Source organism: Eutrema salsugineum, unplaced genomic scaffold, assembly GCF_000478725.1.
Source record: "Eutrema salsugineum unplaced genomic scaffold, Eutsalg1_0 scaffold_14, whole genome shotgun sequence".
NCBI lineage: Eukaryota > Viridiplantae > Streptophyta > Magnoliopsida > Brassicales > Brassicaceae > Eutrema > Eutrema salsugineum.
Window position 1 is genome coordinate 6,753,638 of NW_006256877.1, and position 17,720 is coordinate 6,771,357.

Sequence of the window (17,720 nt, forward strand, 5' to 3'; positions counted from 1 at the left end):
ATTGGTGAAAAAGCTTGTTCAGGGGGAGGAGAGAGACTCACATATACCTTTCTCTCATCTGTACAATCTTTCATCAATCGAATATCTATTTTCTTCTCTGTTCTTTTCTCTGTTTCTATCAAGATACAAATCACACGTATCACGCTTCTATCTCAAGGAGCTTTTGAAGTGGTGGCGGATAAAGCTCCTGTACCAAAGGTGGGGGAGAAACATATTCAAAAAACAGTTGGTTTGGATTCAATGGTTGAAAAGGCATGGAGCAGCATCATGGATTCTGAAAGAAGAATTTTAGGTCTTTATGGTATGGGGGGAGTAGGCAAAACAACCCTCTTAGCTCGTATCAACAACAAATTCGCTGAAGTGGTGAATGAATTTGGTGTTGTGATATGGGTTGTGGTGTCTAAAGATTTGCAAATCGAGGGCATTCAGAATCAGATTCTGGCAAGATTACGCCAAGACAAGGAATGGAAGGAAGAAACAGAGAAAGACTCTTCCATATACAAATCCTTCGCAGAAAGAAATTTGTACTGTTGCTAGACGATCTATGGAGCGAGGTTGATCTGAACAAGATCGGAGTTCCACCTCCAACTCGAGATAATGGATCGAAGATAGTTTTCACGACTCGTTCAAAAGAAGTTTGCAGAGACATGAAAGCTGATGATGAGATGAAGGTTGAATGTTTGTCACGGGATGAAGCGTGGGAACTGTTTCAAAACACTGTTGGAGAAGCCACATTGAAAGGCCATGGGGATATTCCTGAACTTGCAAGAAAAGTTGCTGAATCTAGCAATCAAAGGCAAAATTCTCATTTCATTTCTCTAATTTTGTCAGGAAAAAAAAAACATGACTATGGAAGACTGTATAGAATCTCAATCATATTCAAGTGTTCAATGCAATACCTGAGACAGAGAGATTTCCCAAGTGAACAGAATCCCAAAATCTTAGAGGGATACAGAGAAAGATTCCAAGTGTTCGATGAAATGCCTAAGTGGCTCAGAGGACTTATCATACTGAAACCTTCATTTGTATTACTCTCTTTGTTAACTAGTTCATGTGGCTCTGCACCAAAAAGACAGATGATTTTCCAAAAAGTATGCTCTCTCATTACATTTCATGACGTCTCTTCAGACATTTTAACCAGAGTGTACTACACATACTGTTCATATCGTTTCCAACTCTCCAGTGGATCACTGCCCTAATTATTCCATTTTCCAGCTATTATCATCAATGAGTTTTCATGATTTGATACCTTTTAATAGCATTGGATTGATTCGTACAAGTATCCCCAAGGGTGGATATGAGCTTCGAGCACCTACACGAACAGGTCAGTAACTGTTCTGAGGATTTTGTGTCATGTCATTGTTTTTTAAAGTTCAGGAGACATAGAGTATCAACGATTTTAGATCTTTTCCTAACCATATTACTGATGACTTGATGAAGGGAGATGTGGTTTTAATCAAATATGATTCGATCCGTCACAGACTGATGATGGTTGAGATGCTCTACGATTTTTAAGCCAAGTATATTCATAGTGACATTAGTGTGAGGTCATCATTCTTTCACACACACACAATATTGTGTCTATATATATATATATATATATTCTTGCTTGATTTTAATGTCGGAAAAGTTATATTAGGAGTACTTTTTTTTAGTGAAACTCGAAGTTTAAGGGTTTATGGAATTTTAATTTGGTTTCAGCTTCTTCTTTCTCGTGCTCTTCATATTTATGGTCAGTATCATTGTTGTGGATGTGAAATTTCTTCAGCGGTTTCTGAATTATTAGTGTAGAAAGGTCAATATCTTTATCTTGCATTCTGGACTTACTATTTTCTCATCAAGTCATTACATTAGAGGTCTACCGCTTTCTTTTGCCCATTCATCAAAGCAGTTTTGGTTTCTGATTTTCTGTCTGAAAGTTTGAGCAAAGATGGGAGGCTGTGTATCAATACAGTTATTATGTGAATCTGTGAATGTAATCAACTGTTGAATATAGATTAAAGGAGGAAAATACTAATGTATATAGCTGTTCATGTCACTTTGTTCTACATTGGCATAGTATTATTTTTCCGTAGCTAGAAGCCTGGAACACAGTGTCATGTTATGTAGCAAAGATAAGGTTACAAAATTCTTGCAATCCAAGAAATATTCTTAGCACGTTCTAAACGTTTTCAGTGAAATTGATAAAACCGCAATTTTTTTCTTTGAAATCGTGTACGCAAGCTTTGATTTCTTCAGATTTTCGCAACTCTGTTTCGGACAGTCTTCTGTTTTTCTCAAGTAATAACTCTGTTTAAGAACAGAGTCCCCTGTTTGTCTCTAGTCTAATGCTTGTGACGATCTTCTGTATAAGGCATTGAGACGAACTAGATTATGTAAGAAGAAATAATATCCCCACGTACTCACAATTTTTATTTACTTATTTACGTTTCTTTTTTACAAATTTTCAATTTCCAATCAATTTACTAGAGATAACCTTCAAGCTAAGCCTTGACCTCACATCAACACAAAATGGATAAAATTAATCTTCACTATATCGCGAACTACCAACTTTCTTAAAAACTCTAATCACACTACCAAGCTTAGTGACCGTATTCCCTACAAAAACAAATATCTCATTCCAGAAATAAGGCATTCTTGGTGGTTGGTGTTTTGATTCGTATATGAGAGACATTTGGTCTTGATGCATATTTATATTAGTTCCGGTTTTGGCATCATCTTTTGGATTGGTCTTGGGGTTTAGAGAGACTTGTTGTTAGGCAGAGATGTCTTTTTTGTGTTATGAGAAGCAAATAGACTAAAATTGACCCAGTTTTGGACCTACGGTCATCTTTAAAGTTTAAACGACGTCTTTTTCAACTGCGTCTCAGAGTGAGTGTGAGATTGAGATTGAGAGACGAAGTCCAGTTAATTCACATGTTCTAGTTGGCTATTCATAGCAGAAGAGAATCAAACGAGCTCGTCACAGTATAGAATTAAGAGCAGAAGAGGATCAACACGTGCTTTTTTTTGGGAACTTTTCTAAAATATTACTTTTGGGGACATAAATTTCAAACAGCGTCTGCCTCATCTCTGTTAGTAACGAGGTGTTTAGACAGCTAAAAAAGCCTCTATCGTCCAACAATTATAGTCTCCCTCATCTCAGTGTCTTTAATAATTCAGAAACAGCCTCTATCCAGCAGGAATCAGTGGTTTCTATGTCTCTGTTTCTTGAAGCAGTGTTAAACGAGATCAAAACCAGCCTCTAGCCAACAATAATTAGTGGTTGCCAGTTCTCTGGATTCTAATGCAGCGTTAAAACAGAGACAAAGGAGCATTTATCTTCCGGGTTTCAGAGTCTGTCCGTTCTCTGTATTCTAACGCAATTTTAATGCAGATCAAAGCAAGACTCAGAAAATCTAGAGACTAAACAGCCTCTACCCTCTGCCTCACGCCAGTGTCTTGAACAGACCAAAAACAACCTCTATCCTGCAAGAATCAATGGTTGCTAGGTCTTCATTTCTTAAAGCAGTGTTAATGGTGATCAAAACCAGTCTCTAGCCAACAATAATTAGCAGTTGCCAGTTCTCTGGATTCTAAAGCAGCGTTAAAACAGAGACAAAGCAGCTTTTATAGTCCAGGTTTCTCCATTTTTCAACGCAGTTTTTAGGCAAATCAAAACAAGACTAAAAAATGCAATTATGTTGTAGGTGGGCTGAGCACAGCCCCTTTTTGTAATTTCGATCAAGCCCAATAAGATCAAGGATCGACAAGTCCATTCACAAAGATTTAAACGAGGTTGTTTTTGGGGATGATCTTTTCGTATCGAAGGAGTAGCTCGCCACCTCGACACAGATGGGACGGCTCGCCACCTCGACATAGATGAGACGGTTCGCTAGCACGACGTTCCGTTTGATGGTCGGTCAGGTCTATCTACCGGGCCGCCCAAGCTAGTCTGACCGAGATGTAACCTAATCTCAACACTATAAATAGCCCTGTAAATTCATTTATTACGGGATCCGTAATCTGAAATAGAGACTAAAACACTTGATACTTAAAATCTTCAACTCTTACCTCGTTTACTTAACCTCGTGATACCACCTCGAAATCATCATATCGATCTCACCTCTATTCGAACAAGAATCTCCGAGCTCCACCTAGATACATTTACCTAAATAACCTCGTGTGCGGATACAATACCACAATTGGCGCCCACCGTGGGGCTAAGAGATTTCTTTCTACGCAAAGAGGGGCTCGATAATGTCAGGAATTCAAATCAACGAGACGACTAGTCTACCCATCTCAACTACAGCCGAGGAGGGACTTCACACGTCACCGGTTAACAATCCAGAGACCTCGAATAGGCAATCACCAACGATGAATCCTGTGGAAAACGCAACCCCGCACCCAGAAGCGCAAGATGTAAACCGAGGCACGCCAGCTCCTGCTGATGTCGCAACATTATTTGTGACAATGATGGCTCGAATGGAGGAGCTGAATCATCAGACAAGCGCTCGCCTGAACGAGCTCGCCGCGGCACAACTTTCTTGTCAAGATCAAGTCAACATATTACACTCGTCAGAGACCCAAGCCCCGGAGAGACGGGCCCAAGAAATTCAGCGCGTACAACGCGCCTTATTCGGAGACTCACCCGCACCGCCAACAACAGAAAATCATCCAACCTCGAACTGCGATGAGGTGAACATCGGGGCTCCCGAACACGAAACACGTCGGCTTCAGATAAGAAACTCGCAGCAAGACGAAGAAATTCTCGAAATGAGAGCCAAATTGCGAGCCATGACCTCGCTTGTACATCAAGCAACTAGCTCGGCATCTGAGATCGACCGTGTGTTGAAAGAAAGCCAAAGCACACCGTTCACGACCCGAATCACCGATTTCCCGATAAGAACTCAAGTGAAGTTCAATCTCCCGACGTATACAGGAAACTCGGACCCAAGCCAATTCATGACCGCGTTCAGCATTCAAATGGGCCGAGCACGATTCACCCCCGAGGAGAAAGATGCAGGCTTCTGCCAACTGTTCGTTGAAAATCTCAGCGGTGCAGCCCTCGTCTGGTTCTCCAAGTTAAAAGTGAACTCGATTGACAGCTACCAAGCGTTGTCGACCGCATTCCTCAAGAGGTACATGATGTATATCCAAGACGCAGTTTCCAGCGCCGACCTCTACCAGATCAAACAAGGCGAAAAAGAATCCCTTCGGTCTTTCATCGGCAGGTTTAATGCGATCGTTTCTCGGATCACCGTGACTGACGAAGCATCGCTGCCAGCTCTTCGGAATGCCCTACGAATCGATTCGAAGTTTTGGGACAGCCTCAAGTTCAGCAAACCCCGAACTCTCGAAGACGCGCTTCACCGTGCCACCTTATATATCGAGGACGAGGAAGAAAAAGAGATCGCGTCACCAGCAAAAGCGACGCCGAAGCAGCAACCTCACAAAGAAATCCCCAAACAAGATTATCAGGAACCTCGACAACACCTCGACAATAACTATCGAGGCGACAATCGCCGAGGAGCGACGTACAACATCAGCACTCAACAACAACAAAATCGCCAGTATCAAAACCAATCGAACACCTGGCAACGAGGAGATTGCGGGGAGACACGACCTTTCTGCGATTATCACAACAAGTACAGTCACCCGACTGCGATGTGTCGCGAACTACAGGCCTATTTGCTCGCCAAATATCGAAAGGGGGAGATCGCAATAGCAAACCAGCCCCAAAACACTGCGCCGCGAAACAATGAAGTTCGACCAACGGCTCCCATCGAACAACTTCCACCTCCTCCCCCAACGAACGAACGATCCAACGACGATCTCGCAAAGAGAGACCGAGGTAACCAACCTCGAGGTGACACTCTTCCGGCATCTCGAAAGAAGGTGTTCTTTATCATGGGAGGCCTATCGACGTGCAACGATTCCGTCAGGTCGATAAAAAAGTACGGCCGCCAGGTCATGCTCGCACAAAAATGGCAAGTCAAAAGCCCCAAGACCGCCGATAGCGATGCGATCACATTCACCGAGGCCGACACGGAAGGAGTCGACATGCCACACAACGATCCTCTTGTGGTCGAGCTGCGGATCGCAGATTGCGAAGTGTCTCGGATACTGGTTAATACAGGGAGCTCGGTCGACCTGATTTTCAAAGAAACACTCGACAAAATGGAAATGGCGAACCACCACCTCAAGTCCTCGGTTAAGCCACTCACAGGGTTCGACGGAGACACGGTCTACTCGATCGGAACAATCAGACTCCCGGTCTACGCGGCGAAGACAACCCGCCTCGTCAAATTTGTCGTCGTCGACAAACCTGCCATCTATAATGTAATTCTGGGAACACCCTGGCTACAATCCATGAAGGCGGTGCCATCAACCTATCATCAATGCCTCAAATTCCCAACCGCGTTCGGGGTCAAAACCATTCGAGGCTCTCAAGAGATATCGAGACTCTGCTTCGCCGCCGACCACAAGCTTCGATTCAAATCCATGGCCCCAGCCAAGGCGTGTCTTACGATTTTACCCGTAACTCAAGTCGATTGGCCATCTCAAGAAAGACCAAAGTAGGAGCTCGTCGTCCAAGTAAACATCGACGAAAGCGATCCCGAACGATGCGTAGGAATCAGAGCCGACCTAAAGGAAGAGATCAAGGTTGAACTCATACGACTTCTTCGCCGAAATGCATCGACGTTCGCCTGGTCAATACGTGATATGCCTGGGATCGATCCCGCGATAACAAGTCACGAACTCAACATCGATCCTACGTTTAAGCCAATCAAGCAAAAGCGGAGAAAGTTGGGTCCAGAAAAGGCACAAGCCGTTAATGATGAGGTCGAACGTCTGTCAAAGGCTGGCTCGATCGTCGAGGTTAAATACCCGGAGTGGTTAGCAAACCCAGTTGTCGTCAAAAAGAAAAATGGCAAATGGCGAATCTGCGTGGACTTCACCGATCTCAACAAGGCGTGCCCCAAGGATAGTTTCCCCTTGCCACACATCGATCGAATCGTCGAGGCAACTGCAGGAAACGAGCTCCTGTCATTTATGGACGCTTTCTCCGGTTATAATCAAATCACGGTGCATCCCGACGATCGTGAAAAGACGTCTTTCATCACCGATCGAGGAACCTATTGTTATAAGGTAATGCCGTTCGGTTTGAAAAACGTGGGCGCAACGTACCAACGATTAGTCAACTACATGTTCGCCGAGCAGTTAGGACGAACAATGGAGGTCTACATCGACGATATGCTGGTGAAATCACTCACCGCCGGTGATCACATCGGCCATCTGCAAGCTTGCTTCACCGTCTTAAATCAGTACCAGATGAAGCTCAATCCGACGAAGTGTACTTTCGGGATAACTTCCGGAGAATTCCTCGGCTACATCGTCACTAAGCAAGGAATCAAGGCAAATCCGAAACAGATCAATGCCTTAATCAATCTCCCATCACCTCGCAACACTCACGAGGTTCAACGTCTCACCGGCCGGATCGCAGCGCTTAACCGATTCATCTCTCGATTGACAGATAAATGTCTTCCGTTCTATCAGCTCCTCTGAGGCAACAAGCGTTTCGAATGGGACGACAAGTGTGAAGAAGCCTTCCAACAACTGAAGGAATACCTCGCCAGCCCTCCAATTTTAGCAAAACCTGAAACGGGCGAAACTCTCTACCTCTACATCGCTGTGTCGAGCTCAGCGGTAAGCGGCGTCTTAGTCAAAGAAGATCGAGGCGAGCAGAAACCGATTTTCTACGTTAGTAAAACTCTGGACGACGCAGAAAAACGGTATCCGACTTTGGAGAAACTCGCGCTCGCGGTCATCATGTCCGCTAGAAAGCTACGACCCTACTTTCAATCCCATTCAGTCGTCGTCTTGACCAATCAACCACTTTGAACGATACTGCACAGCCCGAGCCAATCAGGTCGCATGGCAAAGTGGGCTGTCGAGCTGACGGAGTACGATATTGAATATCGCAATAAGACAAGTGCCAAATCGCAGGTCCTCGCGGATTTTCTGGTAGAGCTTCCGCCAGAGCTAATCCAAACCGACCTACCCGATGAGAAGTGGTCCTTGTACGTCGACGGATCTTCTTCATCTCGAGGCGCAGGTATTGGCATCCGACTAGAGTCTCCGACGAAAGAGATATTGGAGCAATCGTTCCGGCTCGAATTTCCAGCCTCGAATAATGAAGCAGAATACGAGGCTTTACTCGCAGGACTTTGTCTAGCCCAAGGTATCGGGATCAAGAAAATCGAAGCTTTCTGCGACTCCCAGCTCGTTGCCAGCCAATACAGCGGCGACTACGACACCAAAAACGACCGGATGGACTTGTATCTTAAAGCCGTCAAGAACCTCACTGATCGCTTCGAATTTTTCTCACTCACCAGAATTCCGAGGAGTGACAACACCTCGGCAGACGCACTAGCCGCCCTCGCATCGACGTCCGAATCACATCAAAGGCGCGTGATCCCGGTCGAAAGCATCGATTCCCCCAGCATCGTCTTACCTCGAGGAGTATGTGCAGTTCGCGAGCTCGAAGCAAATGGGTTAGACGCCATAGAATTGCCTCCCCCCCGAGGTCATCGATGAGCCTGCCGAACAAGAGCCAGCGACCGAAGACTGGAGGATTGAAATCTTACTCTACATAACAGATGGCCAAGTCCCACCTGACCGATGGGCAGCGAGGCGTTTAAAAGTTCGAAGCGCCAAATACATTCAGTCACATGGCGACCTCTATCGTTGGAGCTCAACCCGGCACCCTGCTCAACTGTTTGCATGGTGTGGAGACGCTCGATGTCATGCGAGAAACACACGAAGGCGCGTGTGGAAATCACTCCAACGGTCGAGCTCTCGCTCTAAAAATCAAGAACCACGGCCATTTTTGGCCGACAATGCTTACCGATTGCGATCGATTCGTAGCTCGCTGCGAGCAGTGTCAACGACATGCGCCCATGATCCATGCACCAGCCGAGCTTCTGGCTGCTTCCTCGCCACCTTATCCCTTCATGTGATGGGCAATGGACATCGTGGGTCCACTTCCTCGATCCCGACAAAAAGATTCATGCTAATCATCACTGATTATTTTACGAAATGGGTCGTGGCCGAATCCTACGCCAAAATCAAAGCAACCGACGTGAAGAACTTCGTCTGGAAGAACATCATCTGCCGCCACGGACTACCCTACGAGATCGTCACCGATAATGGCCCCCAGTTCATCTCCGATGTATTCGAGGACTTCTGTGCAAAATGGAAAATACGACTTAGCAAGTCAACACCGCGATACCCACAAGGAAACGGCCAAGCCGAGGCAACCAACAAGACTATCCTCGACGGCATCAAAAAGAGACTCGAGGATAAGAAGGGCTTATGGGCAGACGAGTTAGATGGAGTCCTATGGTCATATCGAACTACACCACGCAGATCGACGAATAAAACCCCTTTCTCGTTGTCTCACGGCATGGAAGCCTTAGCTCCTGCCGAGGTCGATCTACCAACCATACGCAGAACGATGTTGACACAAGACGAGAAGATGAACGGAAGAATGATGAACGATAGCCTCGACATGCTCGAGGAGGAGCGAGACCACGCTCTGTTACGTATGCAAAATTATCAGCAGCAAATCTCACGATACTACAACAAACGCGTGAAAGGTAGGCACTTCGAAACTGGCGACCTCATCCTTCGAAAGGTGTTCGAAAATACCGAAGAATACCGCGCCGGAAAACTGGGCGCAAAGTGGGAAGGCCCCTACCAAATCACCAACGTTATAAAGCCTGGCGTTTATGAGCTGATGACGATGGACGGCGAAATGATACCGCGATCGTGGAACTCGATGAACATAAAGCGGTATTACTACTAAAAAAAAAAAAAAAAAAAAAAAGACGCTCACCGAGCTATACTCGGTCGAGCTAGATCTCGAATGTGAACTACGATCGGCTTGATCCCAGTCTGTTGGGTACGTAGGCAACCTCTCACGAGGTACAGCTATTAATAAAATTTTGTTTATAACAACTTTTACATCGACATCTTTACATCGACATCCTAGCTAGATGTTTGATCTTCTACTACGCATTTCCCTACAATGCAACCTCTTAGTAAATCCTAAAGAACAAAAGCCTTACGATTGTAAGAGAATAAGCTGGGACCAGTCCCGCACCCTTTCTTAAATCACCCGAATAATTACGTCGAGATCATTCTCACTATTCAGACACGATTAATAAAATAAAACAGGGTAAGCCGAGTCATACCTCACACCTATTGTTCCCTTAAGCCGAGTTCCACCTCGCACCTATTGTTCCCTTAAGCCGAGTTCCACCTCGCACCTTTTGTGCCCTTAAGCCGAGTTCTACCTCGCACCTATTGTTCCCTTAAGCCGAGTTCCACCTCGCACCTATTGTTCCCTTAAGCCGAGTTCCACCTCGCACCTTTTGTTCCCTTAAGCCGAGTTCTACCTCGCACTTATTGTTCCCTTAAGTCGAGTTTCATCTCGCGCCTACAATTCGCAGGTTTTGTTTAATTAGGTTTTGTTTAATTAGGCAAGATTTACCTCGTGTCAAGCATTTCATCTCGAATCTATTGTCATTTAAATTGCGAGCTAATACTTCATTATTAAGATGAGGATATCCGCATTAGTCGTTTTGTTTTTCTTAAGTATACCTCGTATTTATTCTCTCTTTATAATTCAAATCGCGAGCTGATACTTCGGAAAAAGAGCATTCATTAATAAAGATAGGTCGGGTCATTACAAACGAGGCAAAATAAAAAAAAAAGAAAAAAGTCAAAAGGCAAGATCTATTCTTCAGGCTCATTGCCGCCCTCGTGGTTCTCTTCGTCTTCGGCATCATCTCGATCCGAACCACCATCTGGAGTTTCAGGGTAAGGCGGAGGCAAGTCGCCTTCCTCAAGATCTGTGAAGCTGAGGTTCTCGAGCTTCTGTTCGCAATCGCGCTTCGACGATTCCAGCTCGGCTCTCAACTCTGCCTCAGACATCTCTTGCTCCTTCAAGAGATCAAGGCATTCCAATGTACCTCGAGCTTGAACCAGATCGAGCTTATCCTTCTCGATCGCCTCCTGTTGAGCAACCCAAATCCTCAGCCGATCGATGCGACCGGAATACTTCGCCTCGGCATCCGCCCAAATTCGGGTCGTCTCCGCCTCGATCCTCTCATCAGCTTGTCGCTGTGCCCGGACGACCTCAGTGGCGATCCACTTCTCGACCTGGATCTTGGCCTCATTGATGATCTGCAGGTTATTCACTAAATCGAGGTTCTCTTGCTTCATCGCCTCAATCTTGTCAGTTAGCTCTTTAACCCCTACATCGAGCTGCTCCGCCTTCCTCTTCATGGTCTGCCAATTGTCCTCGGCGACCCTTCGCTCCTCGATGGCGGCGTCACGCTCTTTCCCCGCCTTTTCACCAGCAGCCTGGGCATCTTTTAACCGAGCGGCACCATTCCGGAGCCAGCGCATGTACTGACCCCGCGCGCAGTTGCAGCTCGCGATGAACTGAAAATAAAAACAAAAAAATATAAATCAGTCGAGCTCATAGATTAAAACGTAAAGTGAAGATTCCAGACATACCTTGAAGGCGAAGCTCGCCATGTCTTTGAAAGCCCCATCGGTTCCAGGGGGACCTCGGAGGTAGAGCCCCTTATCATCCCGAACAGCTCTGCGCATTTGTCAACATTGTTGACAAACGGTTCGTTCGACTCGGGGTACTCGAACGAAAAGCTCCAGTCGATCTCTTTGGCCTTGTCGTTACCAGGTGGATCGACCCTAGGCCGTTTGTTCGCAGCCTCCGCTCCAATTTGACCGCCATCATCGCCATCCCCAGAAGTTTTCTTCTTTTTCCCTTTCGCCTTAGCCTCGGCGACCTCCTTCTTCTCGGCGAGACGAGCAGCCTCGGCTTCTTCCTTCTTTTGGGCACGGCGAGCATCTTCGACCTCCTCCTTCTTCTGTTTCTTCTCCTCGCGCTTCCTCTTCTTTTGCTTCTTCTCCTCGCACCTCGCCGACTGTGTGGCTTCATCGGCTTCATCATCCGGTTGCCGAGCTTCCACTTGGTCTTCAGCACTCTGAGCTTCGACCTCGACCTCGGCAACGCGTTGAGGATCGACCTCAACCTCTTCTTGGGACGGCACTGGATCCGAGCGTACAGGCCGAGAAGCAGTAGGACCCCGATCCTTACTCTCGCTCTTTTTGTCCTTTAGACGTGCGGCGAGGCTGGGCGCGTTAACTTGAATCGGAGTCGAACTTACCGTTTGTGATGCGATTGATGGCAGCCTCGACTCTCCGACGATGAATGTCAGGCCACCTCTGAATGCCAACGGATCTGAGCTTTTGAAGATTCTCGAAGTAATCTTCCGGATAAGCGTCGAGGTTAACGTTTCGATCTGCAAAGAAAAGTCGAGGTGTAAGTAAGATATAAAAGGAAAAATTGACAGTCGATCAAACAAGCGATCTACCAATTCTCTGGCTCCATTCGTTCCTAAAATTTCTAGCCGTGTCAACGACTAACGACTCATCGACCTTGGCGTAAAAGAAAGACGCCTCCCAGTTCGATGTCCTATTCACGGGGTAAATAAGAGAACAGTTTTTTCCGGCTTTAATGGTGTAAGTGCCCGGGATCGAGTTATTCCTCTGGACAGTGGTCATCTCTTCGAAGAAGCGCCAGTCGACGCTAACCCCGACCTCGCTCCCAAACAGGAGAGCCGCGACCATATACCGTATTCCTGCCGGAAGAATCTGCGAGAGAGCGATGCATCGCCAGTCTGCGTAATCCGTCAGCAGCCTCGGCAACGGAACCCAAAGATGACGCATGCTGAACGAGGCCTCGTACAACGTGACCCAGCCGACCGGGGCTAGCCATGGACGGTCATCAGGACCTGGCGATCTGAGCTCGCAGTGAAAGCCGTAAAGCGCCCGCATTTCTTCGAGGCGCTCCGGTGTCATTCGAGATCGAATGTCCACTAATCGATTCTTGATGTTCCCCTTTCGTTTGGAACCCTTCTTTCGAGGTTTGGTTTGCTCGCCTTCCTCCTCGTTATCTTCCTTATCGATCTCGTCTTCAGCTTGCTCAACAGCATCTCCTTCACGAGAATCTTCGTCAATTTCGACCACTTGAAGATTTGAGGCCTCGCGTTGTGAGGAGGCACCATCAGGTCGAAGTCGATCAGCCAATTCCACAAGTGGCGATTCTTCACGGTCCGATCGACTTTCGGACCTCGACTGCGCCTCAGGAGAGGAGCTGTTGTTCACAGAAACCTCTTGGTCCGACGCGGACCCAGACTCTAAGCTCGACTCAATACGCTGACCCCCCAAAGACATTACTCGATGTCGGATAACAAGAAAAACAAAATAACAAAAGGACGAGTTCTAGAGAGAGAAAGGAATTCTAGAGAGAGAAAGGAATTCTAGAGAGAAGGGAGAGCAGAATTACCTTTGTAAACGGAGAAGAAAATGAGAAGAAGAGGAGGAGAGCAGAATATATAAGGAAGAGAAAACAGCAGTTACCGAGGAAAGTAATCATGATCCGGACGCTTCCCAGCACTTTATTTAATGGCGGATTCCACGCGCTTCCCGAAAATCACGCTTCCACTCGCGACTCTTCGCTGCCCAAGACGACTGTTATTTCTCGCGACTCTTCGCTGCCCAAGACGACCGTTGCTTTTTGCGATTCATCGCTTCCCAAGTATCACCTCGACTCCGAAGACCCGACATCGATATCGAGGTCCAAGGAGATGAAAGTCCTCCAGCTCGATGCGTTGAATATCGAAGTAACATCTCCATCAACGGACTGGGGGGGCGACAATTGTTGTAGGTGGGCTGAGCACAGCCCCCTTTTTGTAATTTTGATCAAGTCCAATAAGGTCAAGGATCGACAAGCCCATTCACAAAGATTTAAATGAGGTCGTTTTTGGGGGATGACATTTTCGTATCGAAGGAGTAGCTAGCCACCTCGACACAGATGGGACGGCTCACCACCTCGACATAGATGGGACGGCTCGCCAGCACGACGTTCCGTTTGACGGTCGGTCAGCTCTATCTACCCGGCCGCCCAAGCTAGTCTGACCGAGATGTAACCTAATCTCAACACTATAAATAGCCCTGTAACTTCATTTATTACGGGATCCGTAATCTAAAATTGAGACTAAAACACTTGATACTTAAAATCTTCAACTCTTACCTCGTTTACTTAACCTCGTGATACCACCTCGAAATCATCATATCGATCTCACCTCTATTCGAACAAGAATCTCCGAGCTCCACCTAGATACATTTACCTAAATAACCTCGTGTGCGGATACAATACCACAAATTGGAAAAAATATGTACCTCTTTCTTACAAGGATGTGATTTGTAAGATATTTTCTAGAACTGCAAGGAATAAGACGACATTATAATGATCTCATTGATCTGCCATATTGTGGTCTACAAACCCCATAACTCTAATTATTTATGTCTAGGACAATATCATTCTCTGGATTCTAATGCAACGTTAAAACAGAGACAAAAGAGCATTTATCTTCCGGGTTTCAGAGTCTGTCCGTTCTCTGTTTTCTAACGCAATTTTAATGCAGATCAAAGCAAGATTCAGAAAATCTAGAGACTAAACAGCCTCTACCTCTGCCTCACGCCAGTGTCTTGAACAGACCAAAAACAACCTCTATCCAGCAAGAATCAATGGTTGCTAGGTCTTCATTTCTTAAAGCAGTGTTAATGGTGATCAAAACCAGTCTCTAGCCAACAATAATTAGCAGTTGCCAGTTCTCTGGATTCTAAAGCAGCGTTAAAAGAGAGACAAAGCAGCTTTTATAGTCCAGGTTTCTCCGTTTTTCAACGCAGTTTTTAGGCAGATCAAAACAAGACTAAAAAATGCAATTGAAAAAAATATGTACCTCTTTCTTACAAGGATGTGATTTGTAAGATATGTTCTAGAACTGCAAGGAATAAGACGACATTATAATGATCTCATTGATCTGCCATATTGTGGTCTACAAACCCCATAACTCTAATTATTTATGTCTATGACAATATCATTCATATACACAAGCTTTGAAATAGTATGAGGCCCATTATTTTGGGCTTATAATAACGATAAATTCGAAATTTTTTATAACAAAATCAATACTTGAAAGGTCTGAGAAGAAACCATGTATAAAATTAGTGGTGAGTTGTGACATAGTTTTTTTTTTTTTTTGGGTGAGTTGTGACATAGTTAAAAGACCATATATACAATTCGAACATTTAAAATAGAGAGAATAGTGGTAGAGAATCAAGAACATATATGAAAACAAAACTTTTAAAACGAAATATCGAAATAATGATATGTGACCATATCATTCATATGTACACAGGTTCTGAAATATTACAAAAGCCCATAATTTTGGGCTTATTCTTTTTCTAATCTAAAATATGGATTTGTCTACTTTTTTTAAACGGTTATTCCTTTTTTAAAAAACTTTTGTTTTTATTTGTAGTTTTGTTTAATTTTCGTAATCTAAACATAACTATTTTTTTTTCTTTTATCTTTTGGGATTATAAATCAATATAAAGTTTACTTTTATTGTTAATATATTATGTGTTAAATATAATTAGAGATTTATTAAACATATATCAATATTTAATATTAGAAATTTATTAAATATGTGTCAAAATCTGATCGATGAACTTAACACGTGTCGCGATCATGCGAATTAACAACTTTGAAACATTCTCCTATGTATAATAAGATTTTAGACTGATTGATCATGATAAAAAATATACAATACCATATTGTTTAGTATCTCTGTAATATCATTTTAATTTAAATATTTGAATTAAATATAAATTAATATCTGGTTTATTATTTTTGTAAGATATAATAATGATTTTGATAATTAATCTAACCCTTTTTTGGATAACTTGATAATTAATTTAACTTATAATCAAAAATTCAAACTAATCTAAATTAAATTTGAATTTTCAGAATTATCTGTTTAACAAAAATTAAATACAATACTTTATAAATGTTTTACTAAATTGACTTTTTGAAGTGCAAATATCCACAAAATAGCCTAATATAAAGATTTTCTAAAGATATTATATCCATAATTATATATTATCGTAAATTTGAAATTAATTTATTTTTATATATTTATATTCGATAAAAAAACTAAATTTCTATTAAAACAGTTTTCAAACAGATTTGTTTTAAAGAAAATAAGAGTGTTTGGATGCAAAAACTAAAAATGCTTTCTTTTTAATAGTTACTACAAATAAAAGAGTGTTTTACATCACTTATTTTTTATATTTACATCAGTTTTACATCAAACTGATGTAAAAGAATTTTGCATTATTTAAATAAGTAATTTTGAAAGTGGTGTTTTACCAAAAAAAAAAGGTGTTTTACATCACTTATTTTTTATAGTATAGAAGTTTTACTACACCAAACCGTAAACTAGAATACCAACCCTATTCTATGTTATGATGTAGCTAGTAGACTACGTGCTGTTTTAGAAAACAGATGTAGTTATCAGTCTAATTCTTACCAATTGAGTTGGAAAGCCATGATAAACACATATATTTAACATATTAACATGGTATTGCAAAAAAAAAAACATGGTGTCAAAATTCGAATACACGTTGCTCTATCCGAACTAATCTAAATAGATCGAATGGTATCACTATTTTTTTCTCAAATTTTGTATATATTAATAGTCAATTTATGAAGGTACATATTTGATTTAACATCATAACCACATGGATATTTTTGAGTAACCCCTAGTTTTCGAGTTTGGTCGATCCATAACCCGTCCCACGCTTTTTTCTTTGCACAAAGTTCACCAGAAACCTCTATGCGCCTTCTGACTTCTGAGTGATGACTAATAAAATCATCAACAAACATATATAACCTTACAAGTTAAAGGTGTGCAACAGTGTAATCAAGTTTGTAGGTTACAAGCAAGTTTTTTCACTTCAGTCTTAAAGTGAAGGTGTTTCAACGTAAATTTTGTTTCCATAACATTACAAGTCATGGTCCTCATGGATCAAGCCAAAAACTAATTTTGAAAAACGGTTGTCAATTAAGTATTTCTTGTTAATTAAAACTTCTACCAATTTCCAAAAAGAAATTCGTTCAAAGATCATAAACTGATTTAAATCTCAACGTCGTCTATATTTTCATTGTTGTCAAAGTCGTCCATTTAAATACTGTATTTTAGGTGAAAGAAAATAAAAAATCGCTCGAAACTGATGACTGTTTAACATCTCAACGTCGTCTGTTTAAGACTTTGTATTTTCTATCAGAAAAGGGATTATCAAATACCTATGCTGCACATGGTTTCAAACACGTATAGAAGGATTAGTTGCAATTTATAATTTGCCCCATTTGTTTAGGTTTTACGTGTAAGTATCACCATTATTCTTATAAAAAAAAGAAGAAGTTCACTATTATTATTAACCCGAGCTTTGAATTGACCAAACGAAAACTTACACTTACTTTTATATATTATCTTAGACATTACTGGCAGACATGATAATTGAAAATTATTCTAATTCGTTACTTAAATCTAATTACTTAATAAATTTGAGATGGAATCTCAGTATGGATGTTGTTACTTTAGTTTAGCTTTCTTTTTCTTGAAGAACCTTAACTTCTCTTTCATTTAAATTTTAACCTTACATCAACAACTTGCAAAGAGTTCTAGACGTGATGATTGATTTCTAATACATAATATCATTTCTAACTTCAACAT

General features: G+C 42.8%; 2 protein-coding genes and 1 pseudogene across 2 annotated transcripts; 2 read left to right on the forward strand and 1 right to left on the reverse strand.

The window, feature by feature from the left end:
* The first annotated feature begins 163 nt into the window (after nucleotides 1–163).
* Nucleotides 164–3,491, forward strand: LOC112088443 (annotated as a pseudogene).
* A 748-nt stretch (nucleotides 3,492–4,239) lies between these two features.
* On the forward strand, nucleotides 4,240–6,561 carry LOC112088444. Its single transcript, XM_024158725.1, has one exon. The coding sequence runs from the start codon at nucleotides 4,240–4,242 to the stop codon at nucleotides 6,559–6,561; it is 2,322 nt and encodes a 773-aa protein (XP_024014493.1).
* Nucleotides 6,562–10,782: 4,221 nt separating this feature from the next.
* Nucleotides 10,783–13,311, reverse strand: LOC112088445 (meiosis-specific protein ASY2-like). Its single transcript, XM_024158726.1, has 4 exons — nucleotides 12,439–13,311; nucleotides 11,992–12,377; nucleotides 11,569–11,656; nucleotides 10,783–11,493 (listed from the first exon to the last, which is right to left on the reverse strand). The coding sequence occupies exons 1-4, from the start codon at nucleotides 13,309–13,311 to the stop codon at nucleotides 10,783–10,785; spliced, it is 2,058 nt and encodes a 685-aa protein (XP_024014494.1).
* Nucleotides 13,312–17,720: the final 4,409 nt, after the last annotated feature.